Source organism: Anser cygnoides, chromosome 16 (genome assembly GCF_040182565.1).
Source record: "Anser cygnoides isolate HZ-2024a breed goose chromosome 16, Taihu_goose_T2T_genome, whole genome shotgun sequence".
NCBI lineage: Eukaryota > Metazoa > Chordata > Aves > Anseriformes > Anatidae > Anser > Anser cygnoides.
The window spans coordinates 3629976-3645766 of record NC_089888.1 but is presented as its reverse complement, the minus strand read 5'-3'; the positions used below and the strand labels follow the sequence as shown (position 1 = coordinate 3645766).

The 15791-nt window shown below is 53.0% G+C and overlaps 1 protein-coding gene across 1 annotated transcript in view; it reads right to left on the bottom strand.

Annotated features, from left to right (window-relative positions):
- Positions 1–12724, bottom strand: part of LAMA5 (laminin subunit alpha 5) — a 90522-nt gene extending 77798 nt beyond the window's left edge. The window contains 3 exon segments of the mRNA XM_066978595.1: positions 6264–6416; positions 12393–12641; positions 12644–12724. Of these exon segments, the coding sequence (XP_066834696.1) occupies positions 6264–6416; positions 12393–12641; positions 12644–12709 (468 nt within the window). The 5' untranslated portion in view covers positions 12710–12724.
- Between the last annotated feature and the right edge of the window lie 3067 nt (positions 12725–15791).

The following is a 15791-nucleotide window of genomic DNA, read 5'->3' as shown; positions in this document are numbered from 1 at the left end:
AGCTGCCAGGCATGGCAGGTCTTTTGGGAATCAAATGCTGCAAGTGCAATGCCACCTACTCACTGCAGACCTGGAAAACTGATTGTAAGCAGTACTGGTTCATGACACAAGTAAACATAACATAGAATTAAAATTCACGTCACCCATGATTTACCTCAAGTGATGTTCTGCGTGTCTTTTCTCTTACAGCAACCAGCACTAGCAGTAACAAAGCAGAAAAAAGGATCAGCCTTGGCTGCTCTGGATACCAAAGAACTTGGTAACTGATTTAGCATGGCTGCTTGGAAGGAAGGGGATAGGTTTGCTCTCGCTGCTGGAGCAGACAGATCCCCACCTGATTAACAACTGAGTGTTCCCTTCCCGCTCACCTGAGCGGCTCCTGCACAGCCGCTAGAGCCAGGAATCCTGTGGGAGCCGGCAGAAAGCACGGAGAGGTCGAGAAGGGCCAAGCAAAGGCAAAAAAAAAAAGAAAGAAAATTCCCCCCTCATCAGGAGGGAAAAAAAAAAAAAAAGGCTCCTGGTCTGGGTCAGGGGAACTGCAAGTTTGAAAGAAACAGAACAGATTTCACAAGCAAAGCTATTTCAAACAATAAAGAGGAAAATATATTGGGAGAGAAGATCCACACAGCTGGGCTCAGCGCCAGCTCTCAGCACCGCATGCTCTCACACTCGCACCTTTCCAGCTTTTCCCAGGGAAGCATCACAAACAGGCACCCTGCTTCCACTAGACGGTCACGTTAAAACACAGCAGCACTGACTAGGATCCATAAGCAAAAGGGGCACCACAAGCCATTTCACGCCGGGGAACTAGAATTTTGAAGCCTGTAAGTGAACAGAGATCTTGATCTGCTTTTGGAGGATTTTAGGTAATTGTAGATTGTAGAGGATTCTACATAGGAGAGGAGACTGTCGCCTCAGCTGGTGAAAGCAAAAAGGATTTCTGCTCAGCCTGCTTAACATGCTTTATTTTTAATACTGCTTTTGCTCCAAGAGCCAGAAAACAATTTGGAGAAAGAACGTCTTTGTTAGGGATTTTACGCCCTAGTCCTTTACTTAAGGTGCAAAACCTCCCAATAAATGTCGCCGTGCCTCCTACCCCTTTCCCACAGTGGCACCCCAGCACAATGAAGAACTAGAAGTCCTTACAGGAAAAGATTTTGGAAAAAAAAAACCAAACACTAAAGACTTTGTACAGAAGTCCTGAAATCTTCACATGTTTTTGGAACGCTCTGTGAGAAACGTGTGCCAGGCAGCTAAAGCACCGTGTGGCCCCGAGGCAAATGGAAGCTGTGCATTCGCTATAAACGTGTGTACAAAAAGGATGCAGAAGACATCTCCACCGAAGGGAAGTAAAGGAAGAGAGACCCATCGCAAGTCTCCCCTGTGTACAGTGAGAATGAACGGGATGCCTTGGGGGAAAACGTTGGCAGCAGTGATATCGTCCAGAGGCAAGTAAGAGATCTCACAGCAACTGAAACAAGGGTGCAAAAGGAAGAAGGTGAGAAGTTTTTAGTTGAAAATTCTTTCTCAGATGACCATAACCCCTATCCCACCCCAGTCCTGGGGTAAGCAGCCGCTAGAAAAGCTCCATTCCACAGTAACCACGAGCTCTCTTCCTGGGATTTCATAAGTTCTCTCATTAAGAAGGATATTTTAATTAACTAAGCCAGGGAATAAACATCAGATTCACGTGTGCTGAAGGCTTTTGCTGGGAGCAGGGAGGCAAGCTCAGCCCGTCGGCCTGCAAGGCTTTCCTTCCAGCTGCCTTTCAAAGAGGCTTCCTGAAGACCTCCGCCTGCAGCTCCCATTACTATTTCAACTCAGTGAAAACAAACAGGAGGCTAGAAACAAGCGTAAGAAGATTTCAGAGTGCTGTGAGGCACGAGGTACCATGCCCTGCTGTACTACGTCCAACAGCGCTCCTTTAGCATTAGGCCAGGCAGCATTTCCACCCACTGAACCCAGCGCAGAACTTCATATTCATTACCAAGAAAACCAGCTCACACGAGAGGGACCGACTTGCTCCTGCAAGCCAGGCCTCATACCCAGAGCCCGAAAGCATCCTGCACGGCTAACTTCTGCGCAGAGCAGGTCCCCGGGGGCCAAGTTCGCAGTGCAAGAGGGAGACGAAGTAGGCTTATGCCCTGGAAATCCACCACAGGAAAAAAAACACACCTCCTTTTGAGGCACTTCTCGTGCTGACAGAACAGCAGGCCGCTGGCCGAGGGCTGAAGCGCCCAGCCTGCCCTGTGCCAAGCGACACCTCGTCTTCGGAGCTCAAGGAGCCTGGCACGCGTAAGGTAACCAGCCCGACAGCGGCCAGAAAAAATGCTAGCTTTGGCAGGTCCCACTGTAATACGAAACTCAAAAAGGAGACTTCTCAAGGCACCCAGTAAGCTCTCAGCCTGTTCCCTCGCCTAGACATGGCCCTTAGACTGCAGAAGGCACCATCACGCTGGCCCAGGAGCTCCCCTCAGTCCTCCTCATTTCCTATCCATCTTCCTAAGTTACCAACGACTGCGACTTCTTGTTTGGTTTCAAATACTCTAAAGGGAACTAGATTTTAAGCGGTTAGCAGCCCAGATCTCTCTGCTCGGTGACAGAGGTGAGGGGACGCGGGTGTTTCGTGCTGGTGACCAGGGTGGAGGGGAGGCTGTGCAGCCCCTTTGCTGCCGCTGCGCCGCCAGACCTGGCTCACCCCTTCCGTGGGGGCTTTCAGCCATAAAGCCTGTTCCTGCTGAAATGAGAATTAAATACCTTTAGCGGTGTAAATCAAAACTCTGCTGTTCTCCAGCGTCCCGGGGCCGGAGGGAGCTGGGGCCGCTGCCCAGCCACCTTCCCACCGCAGCAATTAACCCCGGGCAAGCGCTGGCACGAAGCTCCCGCTCTCGCATGACGGCGAGCGTTCCTCTCCCCGTAGTTTATCATAAAGCACCAGCTATCCACAAACATCTCTGGGAAGGGCTGGCCTGGGTTCACCTTCACGCAAGGAAGATGTCAGGCCCTGGCAGGGAGCCAGCCATTCATGGTTCTTTAAACCTCCTGAGTTTTGTCAGCTCTGACTCAAGTGACCTACTTGGGGAAAAAAAGTTAAAAAAAAAAAAAAGTCCATCACACCCTTTCCTCCCTTCCACCCACTGTGGCGCTTAATCACAGCGAGATCACAGGGGACGGTTTCCAGTGACGGTGAGTCACGGCCTCTCGTCCCTCTGCTCGGTGAGCACAGCACAATGCACAATGTGTCCCCCCGGCGCGCGGCACCCCGCAGTCCTTCCACCCCCTGAAGCCAGCCCCGTGCTCCGTCGTGGTGCCACAGAGCTGTGGGACGCAGCAGGCAAAGCCATGCAGTCACCCAATCACTCATCCTAAGCATAATAAAGTTTTAAGCATAAAGTCAGGATTAAAAGGAAAAAAAAAAAAAGCCTATTCATGCTCCCTGCCCCAACAGCTCCTAAAATCCATTCGACTTCCCTCCTTGGAGCTGCTTGCCTTATTTCTGCCTCCCAAATTCAGGTCTTACAAGGGAACCCTCGGTGACTTTTACTCCTCTCCCAGCTTTTCACCCTACCAACTCTTTAAAGACAAAGCTCCCCTTCCCAGGAAGGCAGGCACAGACGCGGCAGCAGGAGCAGCTCAGATCCAGCCCCCAGCAGATCAGCGGCCACAATCTCTTCCCGTGCCAGGGCAGGAGCTCTGATCTCCCTTGCCGATGAAGCTGTTAAGATTAGGCCACTGCTGGCACTAAGATGACATGATGCCAAGTATTTAATATACTCCCGCCAGCTGGGAGGCCAGCCTGAGTGGTTTTTGCTGTTTTTTGGTTGTTTTCAAAAGAAAATCTTATCTGCTGGCTGTGAATTACATCCCTCCCTCTCTCCTTCCCAAGGATTTTAACATCCCTTTGAGGAGAGCAAACTCCTGGGCAGCAAGAGCAAAGACCAACAGGCTTCTTCATTAACTGCCCCTCTCCCCATTGCCACAGCTTTGCCAACTGCTGGAGAAACTCAATTCCAGCTGGTAATTAAGCAGTTATGGCTCAAGAGGGACAATGACAGCAGGGAAGCACCACAGCGATGGGATGAGGTTGACACCACAGCCTCCTGTGCCAGCCCCTGCTGAAGGACTCTGCCATCAGCACGCTGGGCACCAGCAATTCCCCAGAGGGACAAAAGCTGTCCGTGGCCATCAGTATCCTTAAATTAAATCTTAATTGATCCGAGAGCTCCCTAGAGTGTTACGTGGAGCAAGGAGAGGCCTTGTTAGGCAGCCAAAAAAAAAGCCCTGCACTCAGACATGCCTCTGAGGGTGTTACTTGCATCTTTCACAGGTATCCAAGGAATTTGCAGAGCCTGGCTGCCAGGTCCACCAGCCCGCTCCAGCACTCACCCTGCAGACCCCACTGGGTCCCGAAAAATCCTCTTTATCCTCCTCCCTTTCAACCAGCCTCAACTTCAAAAGGAGGAAATTAGCGATTTTGTAACGTTTCGTCTTGTTTCTATTGTCTGACCCACCAAAACAAAGGAGGGAAAAGCAAAGAACTGACTCTCACCAGGAGCATAACCGATTATTAAAGCAATTACATACAATAAGGGCACGTATTAAGAGGAAGCCACTAAAAATGGGCTGATACTTCAGTTTGTGCTCCCGTTCCAACGAGCTGGGCAAGCACTTACTTTACAAAAGCAGGAGGGATGCTGAACAATCTGTAAGCCCAGAGGAACTCCCCACCGGATGAGACAAACTGCGACCAGCACCATGCAAGCCGTGCCACCAACCCTGCAGGAGCAGTGGTGCAATCCTGCCCCTCAGGGTACAGTGAGCAAATACAGGGGGCTTGGGAGCCAAGGTAAGCTTACAGCAGCTCAGTTTCAGCAGAAGTGCACCCCCCCCAAAATTTTCCAGGCTCTGACTCCCACCAGCGCAGCTCTAAAGGCTGCAAACCCACAGATGAGCCAGAATCAGCAGCTTGCAAGTGGCTGGCATGGCTGGATTAGCTGTGGCCTGAAGGCAGAAAATTGACAGTGAGTGACAAGGAGGAGGAGAAGCTCTCCAGAAAAGTTGGTCTTTGAGAATCCCTTTCTTGAGAGCAGCGAGCAACCAGAAAGCCACATGGGAGGCTGCAAGCAATCCTCCCACCAGCACAGCCCTGCCAGCAGGGAGGTTTCTGAGAGACAGCAGATGCCACCTACGTTGGCTAACGGGACCAGCACACTGTGTGCAGCCCGAGAAGGCTTTGCCCACACAGCACTGTGCGACGCACGCTGTGCCCCGGGCAGTCGGGGACATTTTGGTGGTGCTGCGTATAGCACAGCTCTGGGTGGTTGGCATGCATGGGAGAGAACAGATCCGGGAGGGTGCTGAGAGGCTCGGAGCAGGTGCTGTGGCACAGCAGGGAGCAGATCAGAGACAACCCTGGGGACTTTGAGTCCGCCTCCCCCCGTATCATCCCCCAAACGGAGGTGCTGGGGGCAGAGACGAGGCAGCACAGCACCACAAAGGAAGGGGCGTCCCACACCCCTCCTGCACCGAGGACACAGCAGTTCCCCGTCCATCAGCCAGAGCAACGGTCTCGTATCAGGAAGCAGAGCCACGTCCTGCAGCCCCTCAGGCCTCTGGTTTACACCACTTTCCTCTTCCTGCAGCTTCAGATGGGACATCTTTCCTGCTGCTCTCCCTTAAGCCGAGGAGGGTCTGAGAGAACAGCCTGCTGCCAGAGGAATGGGTCTGAGGCTGAATAGGAGCAGCAGAGGAGGCGGCGTGGGCTGGCAGTCATCGCTATTACAATGTTAATTCCCTTTGACTTGCCAGCATTAGAGACCGAGAATCCATTGTCATTCTCTGTCTTTTACAGGAAGATCTTCAGCACGGGCTAACCATCTTCAAAGAGCTTTGAATACACCAGTTAAAGTTTTACAGCACAACCTTAAATTCCTCAGGGCTGTATTTTTGTGTTCCAAAAATCGTACCCCTTCAGGAGCCAGGTACTCCCCCTTTAGGGGAATGGCACCTGTGTGGCATGGGAGATTTTCATGACCCAACTTTTAGGAAAGAGCTAAACAGTAACAGCAAATAGCACAGATGGCAGTTAATACTACGAACAGACAGATGAAGTTTTTCCCTTCCAAGTTTTAACAGAAAACGTCATTAAATGAGGAGGTCTCATCTCACCCTCCCAGCAAAGGCCGCTAAAGGACTTTAGAAGCCCAGAAGGACAGGTCCTCGCCAGCACAGCCTCCAACATAACCAAGCAGGACTTGAGTTACCTGTCCAAGGTCCAGAGTGACGTTGACCTGGTTGAACTCCAGCCCCCGGGAGAGCGGGGGGCTCTGCCACCAGCGCTCTGTCCCATCGATGGCGTTCGTTATGGGGTGCGCCTTGTTGCTGTTCGCCGAGGAGCAGATGTCGCAGTACTGGCCCTGTTGGAAAGCACCAAGACAGCATTTAACTGTAGCCAGGAAAACACGACTCAAAGCAGGCAGGTACCAGAACACTTCGGAAAATAAAGAATGCAAGCCTGATGGTGTGAATCAATACATCAACTTTTTTTTTTCTGTGCCCATTTAGAGACTGAAAAAGGAACAAGAAAAAGCTGTAAAAACCCACATTGACCCAATGTAAATTCTGGACTGCTCTAAGAAGTACCCCTTCCATACTTCAGGTATTTTTCACCGTGCATTGGCCGAGGGACCCAATACAAGGAAGCAGTTGCCAGCTGCAGAGCACCCAGCGGCAGCCCGAGCTCCAGGGCCACCAGCCCACGGCTCCTCTGCCGGGGCTGCCACTCACAGCCCTGTCAATACCCAGAGATCCTGACCTGGACCATTCAGACATCCCTACGCACCCAGGCTGCCAGTTCTTCTGTCCAACTCTGCAATCTGTTTCTTGTCAACCCATTCATTTCACAAGTATAGTCCTTTCAGCTACGTTTTCAAGCTTAATGGTGTAGCAGCCAAGTCCCTTTTGCTGGTGATGCTTCCATGCAAGGCCCGAAAGGGACAGCCCCTGCTGTCACTTGGCCAGGGACCTCATTGCAATCACTCTCATGAAGTCTTTTCTGTCTTGCTTTTGTGGTGCAAGCGTCTCTGTCAGCTCCCTGGACACGCTGCCAGAAAAAAACAGCTCTGCAACTTTAACAGCACCTCCTGAGCAGGATCAGACAGAGACCTGAGCTGTTAAGGGCAACTCTTTCTTTCCTATTTAAGGCACAAATGAATCTGACCCACTCTCAAGGAAACCTGCAAGCAGCCCTGAAATTAGCAAGGAACTTGTTTTGTGGAGCCTCTGTTCTGTCACTCGACTTGCTGCCACAGAGCCTGAAGGGGAACTCTGTTGCAGGCAATTTGCCTTTAAAAGGTGCAGTTATTCCCAGGCAAACAAGCTGCCCTTGCCTGTCCCAGCTGCAGCCAGCTTTAATATTACACCAGGTACACGGTTTCAAGACAGGCAGTCTCCTTCCTGCTTACTCCATGTGCACCCCTAGGAGGGCTGAGGCAAGGCACAGCCACCCCAGAGATTTTCCAGATGCCCCAAACTTCGGGAGAATTGCGATGCAAAGGAAACTGAGAATTCCCTGCATTCTCCCCCACAGCCATGTTATTTGCAGGCAATTATGCAATGCAAACTGTGCCAGACAAGCACACCTTTTAATTAACTCCTCCAGGAAGGTGAAAACAGCAGATGGGTAAGCACCAGGACAACGAACAGGGCAGCTGAAACCACCCTGATGCCAGGCAGGGAGCTCCTGCTGCGCGGAGAGGTCAGGACATGTCCCGTTGGAACGCGCACCGAGCAAGGAGGGCGAGCAGACCAGATAAAACTGACCCACTCCTGAGCACAAACCTCAAGGGGAACCGGTGCAACAGGTTGTGTGGAAACTTCTGCACGATGCACACCGAGACGGGGGGGAGAAGCGAGGAAAGGTTACAAAATGGGGATAAACAACAAAAAACAAAGTGCTTTCAGACTTCAAATTCTTGCTACGGATGCAAAAACCGTTTCGAACCAAATGTTCGCGTTGACGGGTGGCAGCCAATTCAAGCCTAATAAGAGGGGACTAAAAATCAGGCTCAGCTGCTATACATTTGTAATGCTGATGTTATCCCTGGGCACCGCTGAGCAGCCTGCATGTGTTAGCTGCCAGTGGGCTGGTAACACGTCAACAGCTGAGCTAAGCTTGCTGTTAAAAGTATCACGGCCCCCCCATGCACCAGTTGCTCGTTAGCTGTTTCATTAGAGCTGGACCTAGATCTGGTGAGAATCGTTTCCAGCTATTTGTGCTTTAAAGTGACTCGTGCTCCTGTGCAGCATGCCAGGTCTCTATGGGAAAAGGGAAGCTCTGACATCAGAGGAGGATTTTAATTAAAAAGCAGCTGTGAGCCACTGGGTGAGGGGAGCCAGCAGGTTACCAGAGCAGGAGAGGCGTGGATATCGCCAGGGTATGCCACAGAAAGAACTTCAGCAATGCAGGGAAGATGCAAGGCAGCTTCGAGAACACAAAACGGCCGCTATCAGAGCAAACTGCAAGGGAGGGAGATAAGGAGGAGATCTGTTATTATAATGGTGAGCAGCTTCCAGAGACCTGCAAGGCCTGCTCCTGCTCACATCAATAGGAGCTCTGAAGTTCCCCCTAAGCATAAAGCCTAGCCCGGCACCCCGCTGGCACGGCTCGCCTCGGGGAAAGCAGATGGCTTTGTCCTGGTTTATCTGGCCTTGCCATGACCCAACCTCTGCTCTCCTCATCTAATTTATCGGAAAACCGCAGGGAGCGTGACCCAGCCCGGGCAGTTCGGGGTGAGGTAAGCGGGGCTGGAAACGGGGAGCAAAAAGTAGTATTGCAGACGAGGCAAGGAGGTGTGCCACGAGCCCTTAGCGGGGCTGTCCTCCCAGACCAACCAGCTGCTCACCCAGAGCTCGGCAGGTCTTGTCTCACCAGCTGTCTTCTGCAGGCTGCAGCAGCTCGCCCTCAGAATTACTCCGTTTCAACTGCAGTTAAGCCCCCAAAGCTCAGTACCTTCACACACGTAACCACAGGAGAGAGGCGTACAGCACCAGCCGGCCCGCTGCAGCCACCCAACCAACCCACGGCGACCCCGCGCTGGGCCGGCTCTCCCCGCCGTGCACTGTGACACGGCACGGGACGAAGAAACCCTGGTCATTGATGAGCACAGGACAGCAAGAGAGAATGCCACAACATTCAGGTATCAAACAGACTCAGCCCTCCTCTGTTACACCTGGACAAGACCTCCCACAAGCATCAACGCTGCTCAGGTGCGACGCAACACGCAAAGGAGCACTTTGTGGCAGCAGGGCTTAGGCGAGGGCAGGTTTCAAATGAAAGTGAGAGAGGCGAGGCGGTGATATGAAATCAGTACGGTTTGTTGCACGTTTTTAAAGTCTACGGTAATTGCCTCAATTAATGCCAGTAACTTCCCTTATTGTTGTACTGCTAATCTCCTGAAATCAAGCAATCATCTGCAGCCCTGCCTTGCAGCGCGCAGCCCCTGCTGGCTTTGGCACGGCTCCGGAATAGCCCCCGGGCAGCTGGGTGGGATGGGGAACCTGAGCACCCCGCTGTGCCTCTGCCCCTGCCTGGGGAGACAGACAGCTTACAGGCATCTTCGGTAAAGCCCGATCAGAAAAATAAACCCGTGATCTCCCTTTTGTCTCAGCTCCAACAGATGGCTCAAAGGCACTTCTCGTTAAGGTGGGCCTGCCCCCGCTGATTAGCGAGGGGAAGGAGGGAAGCAAACCTTCATGTGAGTCCCTTTCAGCGCACCTCAGCATCGCCTCGCCTCACATCCTTACAGGCTGAAAAGCCTCCCGCGGTCAGAAATGCTGTCTTCTGCCAAAGAGCCCTCAATAAAGCAAAGGAAACTCCTTGAAAAGGTTTAGAGCCTTCCCACAAGCTGTGCCAAAAACACTGCAAGTGTCTTTAGGGCAGCATTATCTTAGCAAGCTCAATGATTATCGCCATTTTAACAATATCATGTTTTAAAGTGCATGAATTCCCTTTCCTAAAAGTCTACTACGATATCCAATGGAAACAGGCAGAAAACAGAAGTGACTGAACTCACTGACTGGATGGCTGTATAATGCTTTCCCGAGGTCTTCCATCAAGCAAACTTCCCTTCACCGCCACAGCAGGAGGAAATCTCTTGGAGGGTCCCAAAAAGCATTCTTTCAGAATTCCCAATGAAAAGCCCCTTTACACCACAGCACAGAGCAGGTGAATAGGTAAGGGAAGGCACTCTGGTGGGACACGTAAATACCGAGGACGTGCGTGTGGAGTTCATTATTGTCACTGCAGTCTGCCTAAATTGAACACTTCCCTCCCACCCCCCTCTTTGCTTTAGTCACCGGGTGGTGCCAAAACCCCTAAAGGGGATGAATTGGGAACTCTGACCTCTGCTCCGAGCCTCCTGCTTCCTCCCCTCCCTTTTAGGTGCTGCCTGTGGTCACGGGAAGGAGCCGCTACAAAAGGGTTTTTCTAAAGCTTTCGGACCAACCAAAGACCGCACCGCTGGCCTTGGAAGCGGTGCTCAGATCAAAGGATCCTGTACCAGAGCTGTGCAGGGGACAGGAGGGGGTTGCAGTAAAATCTGCAGCCAAGGAGCCCCGTACGGCAGCTGGGGGAGGCCAGGAGGATTTGCACACCCTGCGGTACCAGGAAAGGGCTGAACTTGGAGGATGAGTTACAGCTGCCCCAAGGCTGGCACAGCCCGCGTGGTTTATTTTTGAGAACAGCCGTAGCACAGCGCGTGCTGCTAGGCTAGCAGTGGGGCCAGCACACAGGCGGACAGGAGAGCGATAAACGCAGACCCACACCTGCCAGCTTTTCTAAGCAGCTTTATCCTCCTACTTCTGCTTGGCAGGTTATTCACAGTTTTAACTGCACGTAGTAGCAGTTAATTCTTTACTTTTCCTTACTTTTTTCTATGTGAAAACTAACGTGCATCACTGTAGGCACAGTGACTTCAGAGAGCTCCCAGGGGTCTCCCCCAGTACTGCTACTTAAAGCAAAGCTTGCTCGAGTCGCAGTGTTTTACAGTGCAGCAATGTGGAACAGATCCCTTTAAAAAGTGGCAACGCTCAGAGGAAACTCTATCAGCTTTCTGCCCTCCAGTAACATCCTCAACAATTTCTATGACAAACGGGGCAAAATTCCACGTCGTAAACACAAAAGCCAGAAAATTCCTCGTACGGCACTGACTCAGGAGAATGCGGCCAGAATGAGAAAAATGCTTCAGGAGCTCATCTTACAACAAAGCCAACCCCGAGGAAAGGCCAAGAAAGGCTCTGTCCCAGAAGCTGACGCTTCTCCCTTGCTCTTCATCCCTGCTGCATTCAAACCAGACAATCCCATTGCTCCGCTGCAACAGGTGACCTGGCAGCACCGGGAACCCCGCAAGCAACAAGCGGCACGCGCTGGTGGGCAGCAGCTGCCGGCTCTGCCGAGGGCTTCGTGCTGCAAGCGCATTTCGAGGCAGAGTTGCTTTTCCCTGCTCAGGCTGCCCCGAGGGGGGCAGCAGGTCCGGCGTTCCCGCAGCTAAACCTAGCGTTTTACAAGCCTGTTTACAATTCTTCTTCCTTCTTTTTAAGAGGGCCAGGGCCGTTAAACTGCATGGCAGTTTTTACCATCTGCATTCCTGGCTGCGAGCTCCCTCCGGGCTGCTTAAAATGGGACCCCTGAGCTAAGTCACCTGACGCTCGCCCATAAAACGCTCCGTCTTCTCATCCTAATGCCCCACCGAACACGGGGGGAATTTCAGAGTTAAGCCCCCCGAAGCTAAATATTCTCACGCATGTCGTAGCCGTTCTCCGGCTGGCAGAGGACTTCAGGGGCTGGCTCACCCAGGGCCGTACGGGCCATAAAGAACCAACCCCTGTAAAAATAAAGCCACGGGAACCCAGCAAACCGCGCTTCACGTGCAGGACTCCTGGGGAGCCCGGGAGAGCAGAGCACGTGTGCTGCGTGCCCTGGCTGCTCCGGGGGGCTTCCCACGGACCCCGGCTGCAGCACTGGGGCCAGGCTGGAAGGGGGATGCCTGGGGGCACCCCAACCTGCCCCTCACCCCCCTCCTGGGGTGCCCAAGCCCCCCCCAACAAGCCGGGGAACACCGGCTCCGCATCAACTCCAGCCGCATGGGAAACCACCAGCGGGGGTTCTGGGGCTCTGCGCCCCCCACCCAACCTCCCCCCCTCCTCCGGCGCCCACAGCAGGGTGGCACGGCTGGGACAAGGCAGCGAGGGCCAGGGGAGCACAAAGGGGGGGGGGGCTCGGACTCCTCTAGACCCCCCACCCCGACCCTCCCCAGGAGGGGGGGGGGGGTCCCGGGGTGCAGCTCCGCCACCCCACCCGCCTAGGAGCCTTCCCCCCCCCCCCGCCGCCCTACCTGGATGGTCTGGTTGGGGTCCCCCCCGGCCAGCGGCCCCCCGACCAGCTTGCAGTACAGATCCTCCACGGCTCGGCGGCTGCCGGCTCCCGCCGCCGCCGCCTCCTCCCCGCAGGTGGCGGTGGCGGAGATGCGGGTGCCCTCGGCCAGGTTGAAGTAGGGCGGGTGCAGGCTGTGCCCGTTCACGTCGCCGGGGAAGGACGCCGCGGGGCTGGCGGCGGCGGAGGGCACCACCACCACCAGCACACCAGCAGCCCCAGTAACCCCCTCAGCGGTCCCCCCGGCCTCTCGCCGCCCCGCTCGGCCTCCCTCGCCATCTTCCCCGGAGGCAGCGGGGGCGGGCGGCGGCCTCCCCCCGAGCCCCGGCCCCGGCACTGCGCCCCGCCGCGCCGCGCCCGCACTACTTCAGCCCCGGCAGGCGCCGCCTCCGGACCCCCCCCCCCCCAACCCCCGCCCTCGCCCCCCGGAGCCGGCCTCGCCCTGGGAACCCCCCCCCCCACCCCCTTTAGAAGCTGTAGGGGTGGAGAGGCCAAACGGGGTGAAGTGTTTTTTATTTTATTTTTTTTTTTTTAAGGAACGAAAGGGATGGGATGTTCGCGGGGAACAATGTGGGCATTGTGTCCGCGGCGCTGCGCTGCCGTGGTCTCGCTCGCCGGTGTTTTTAGGGCGTTAATAAACTCCGTTAGCAGATAGGTTGGTTTATCTCCAGGAAAAGCCCTATTACTAATTAACAAAGCGTTAAAAGGTCCCACAGAGCCCAACTTGCTCTCCTCGAGGTACGCCGTCTGTTTTCATTAAACGGTGAAGATTTGCCTCTTCGTGGGGCGGAAAGGCTGGCAGCCCACAGAAGCCTTCACCTTCTCCCCTGGGGGAAAAGCAGCAGCAGAGCCACCCCAAAGCCTGCTCCCCCCTCTGCCACCCCAGTGCCGTCCCCCCACGGTGTGATCTGTGAGGGCAGACGCGCTGGTAGAAGGCATCTTAGGGGTAAGAAACCCAACCCAGCGCAGTTAGTTGTACACATCGCCAAAATAGTTATACACATCACCAAAATACTTCATACACATCACCAAAATACTTATACACATCACCAAACCCAACAAAAAGCTGCTTTGATTTTCCCGCCATGTGCGGGCTTCTCTTCAATCCAAAAATCAAGCAATACTCTGTACGGATAAAATGGTGTGCCTGAACTGACCGATGCTCTTTCTCTACCCGAAGAAGATACAAAATAAATCAACTGAGATCAGGCCTGGACTCCAGACGTCGCAGCGCTGTGGTATTTGAACCCTGCAGAAAGCAACACAAGCTCGTAAGCGCACCCAGGTCCCCGCAAGCTGCTGCTGAGCATTTGCCCACTGCCCCTCATCATCGTCTCTACGTCTTTTTAGTGGCCGGTCCCCAGGAACCATCCTGCTCTGAAAAGTTACCGCCGCCTGTCCCCGGGCACGCACAGCAGGCGCTGCAGCAGGACACCAGGACTCAGCGCAGGGTGCTGCGGGGTGCCCGCTTCCACACGGCCAGCAAGCGCCAAGCGCAGCCACCAAACCCCCTTCAGCTCCACAGGCTTCCTAAAGGGCTTCCAGGCGTCTCTAACCCATTCCTGCTTGTCTGTCTCTTTGGAGGTTTTCCCACTGCTTTTCCCACTTAATGCCAGGTCTTACTACTTAGCAGATGAATATATAATTTAAAAGCTAAATAGAGCCCTTGAAAACAAATTCTTTGAAAAAGCACGGGCAGTCTTTGCCCTTTAAAGTCCACATTAAGATGGGCAGCTTGCTCTGGGGAAAGTGGAACAACCACCTCTGAATATACTTGTGATCTGCAGTAATCGTTAACTAACGTGTTTATGGACAGGAAACCAATACGCCACAGAACTGGAATTAAAACTTCCTCAAACTTTATCGAATGCCATATTTCATTAGCTGCTTATACCCCATGGCATCTGCGAATACATAAAAGGAGTTAACAGGAAAGCAGGGCACAGATTAAGAAAATAGCTTTCTCCCACCCCCACAAGATTGTTACAAGGCAAAACACTGGGGCCAGTCTAATATCTGTAATCCCTCTAGTGGTAATGTTGCGGCACGTAATTAATCACCCCTCCAAAAGGCAATTAAGGAAAGCGAACAATCCATCCAGAGCGAAATCACAGTTAGCACGTGGGTTTTGCGGCACAGGCTCAGCAGCACCGTGCAGGAAAAACGACCCTTCTGCAGCCTGAGCGGGCCTCGAGTCGGCCGCAGAGCTACTCTGCAAAGGCAGCTCAGGGGCTGAAAACACGCCGTGGCCACCTGTACGGGGGGATCGGGAGTGCTCAGAGAAGCAAGGGAAATGCTTTAAAGAAAGAGGTTTTTGAGTGTTTGTCTTTTTCTTCCTAAATCACTAAAAGAAAGGGGCAGAGGGTTTATAACTTAGCCAAACAGCCAATTTTGAGGTTAACCAAAAAGTTGAGGTTCCAGGCTTGAACTCCCATCCCGATGCCAGCTCTGGTCAGCCACTCCCAGGAAAACAAGGCATGACGTATTTGTTAATCTGGCCCCGACACGAGTCCCCAGGCCACACGTCTCACCTGAGAGTCACCAGCAGCAACCATCGCAGGTGAAAACCCCCACAGGCAGACAAAGAAAACTCTGCTCCCAAAAAGACCTCCCTGATCTGCAACAGCTGGAAATCTGATTGAACACCAAAGCCTTTCTTCCATTTAGGAAGCTTTTTTAAAGCACTAAGTTCAACAGCTCTGGACATTTACTATTCACGTTATCTACTCCTATTCCCCTTTGAATTTTACTGATGTCTTGAGCCAAGCAAAGTGCTCCTTTGCTTGGCTTCATGAAGCTAGCAGCCGTAGTGATACACTTTCACGCTGGAGGTGCTGAAGCAGAAAAGACCTCTCCATTTAAATCCAATCCACCGCCACTGACTGCAGAAAGAACTGAAAAAATCCAGCCTCTGGCAATCCTACTCAACTATTCTCCAAAACTACATGTAGTGACATGACTGCTATCCTTCTGCAGCCACTAAAGGCATCTGAATTCCACTGAAGTTTTTAGTTTTGCCTTCCTAAAAATTGCAGGACCATGAAGAGCTTGCCGTCAGAAACCGCAAACCTGAAGAAATGACAGCAGGCTTTTTGGGAGGGTGGTGGGAAAGGAAGAGCTTCAGAGAGGTCTGAGAACAAATGTAAGGCTTGGGCTCCCCGAAGCTTACCTCAATTAGGGAACCCCCTTTTTAAATCTGAACAAACATTCATCAAATTTCAATCACCAGCCTTCCTATCTACTTGTCCCCTTTTAAGTGCAGGGAAGTGTTCCACAGGTGGAAGCGAGGCCTACCGAGTAATTCAGTGGGAATACCAACAAGTTCTGCTCGCTGTGGATAAATTAACTGGGTTTGTATTGT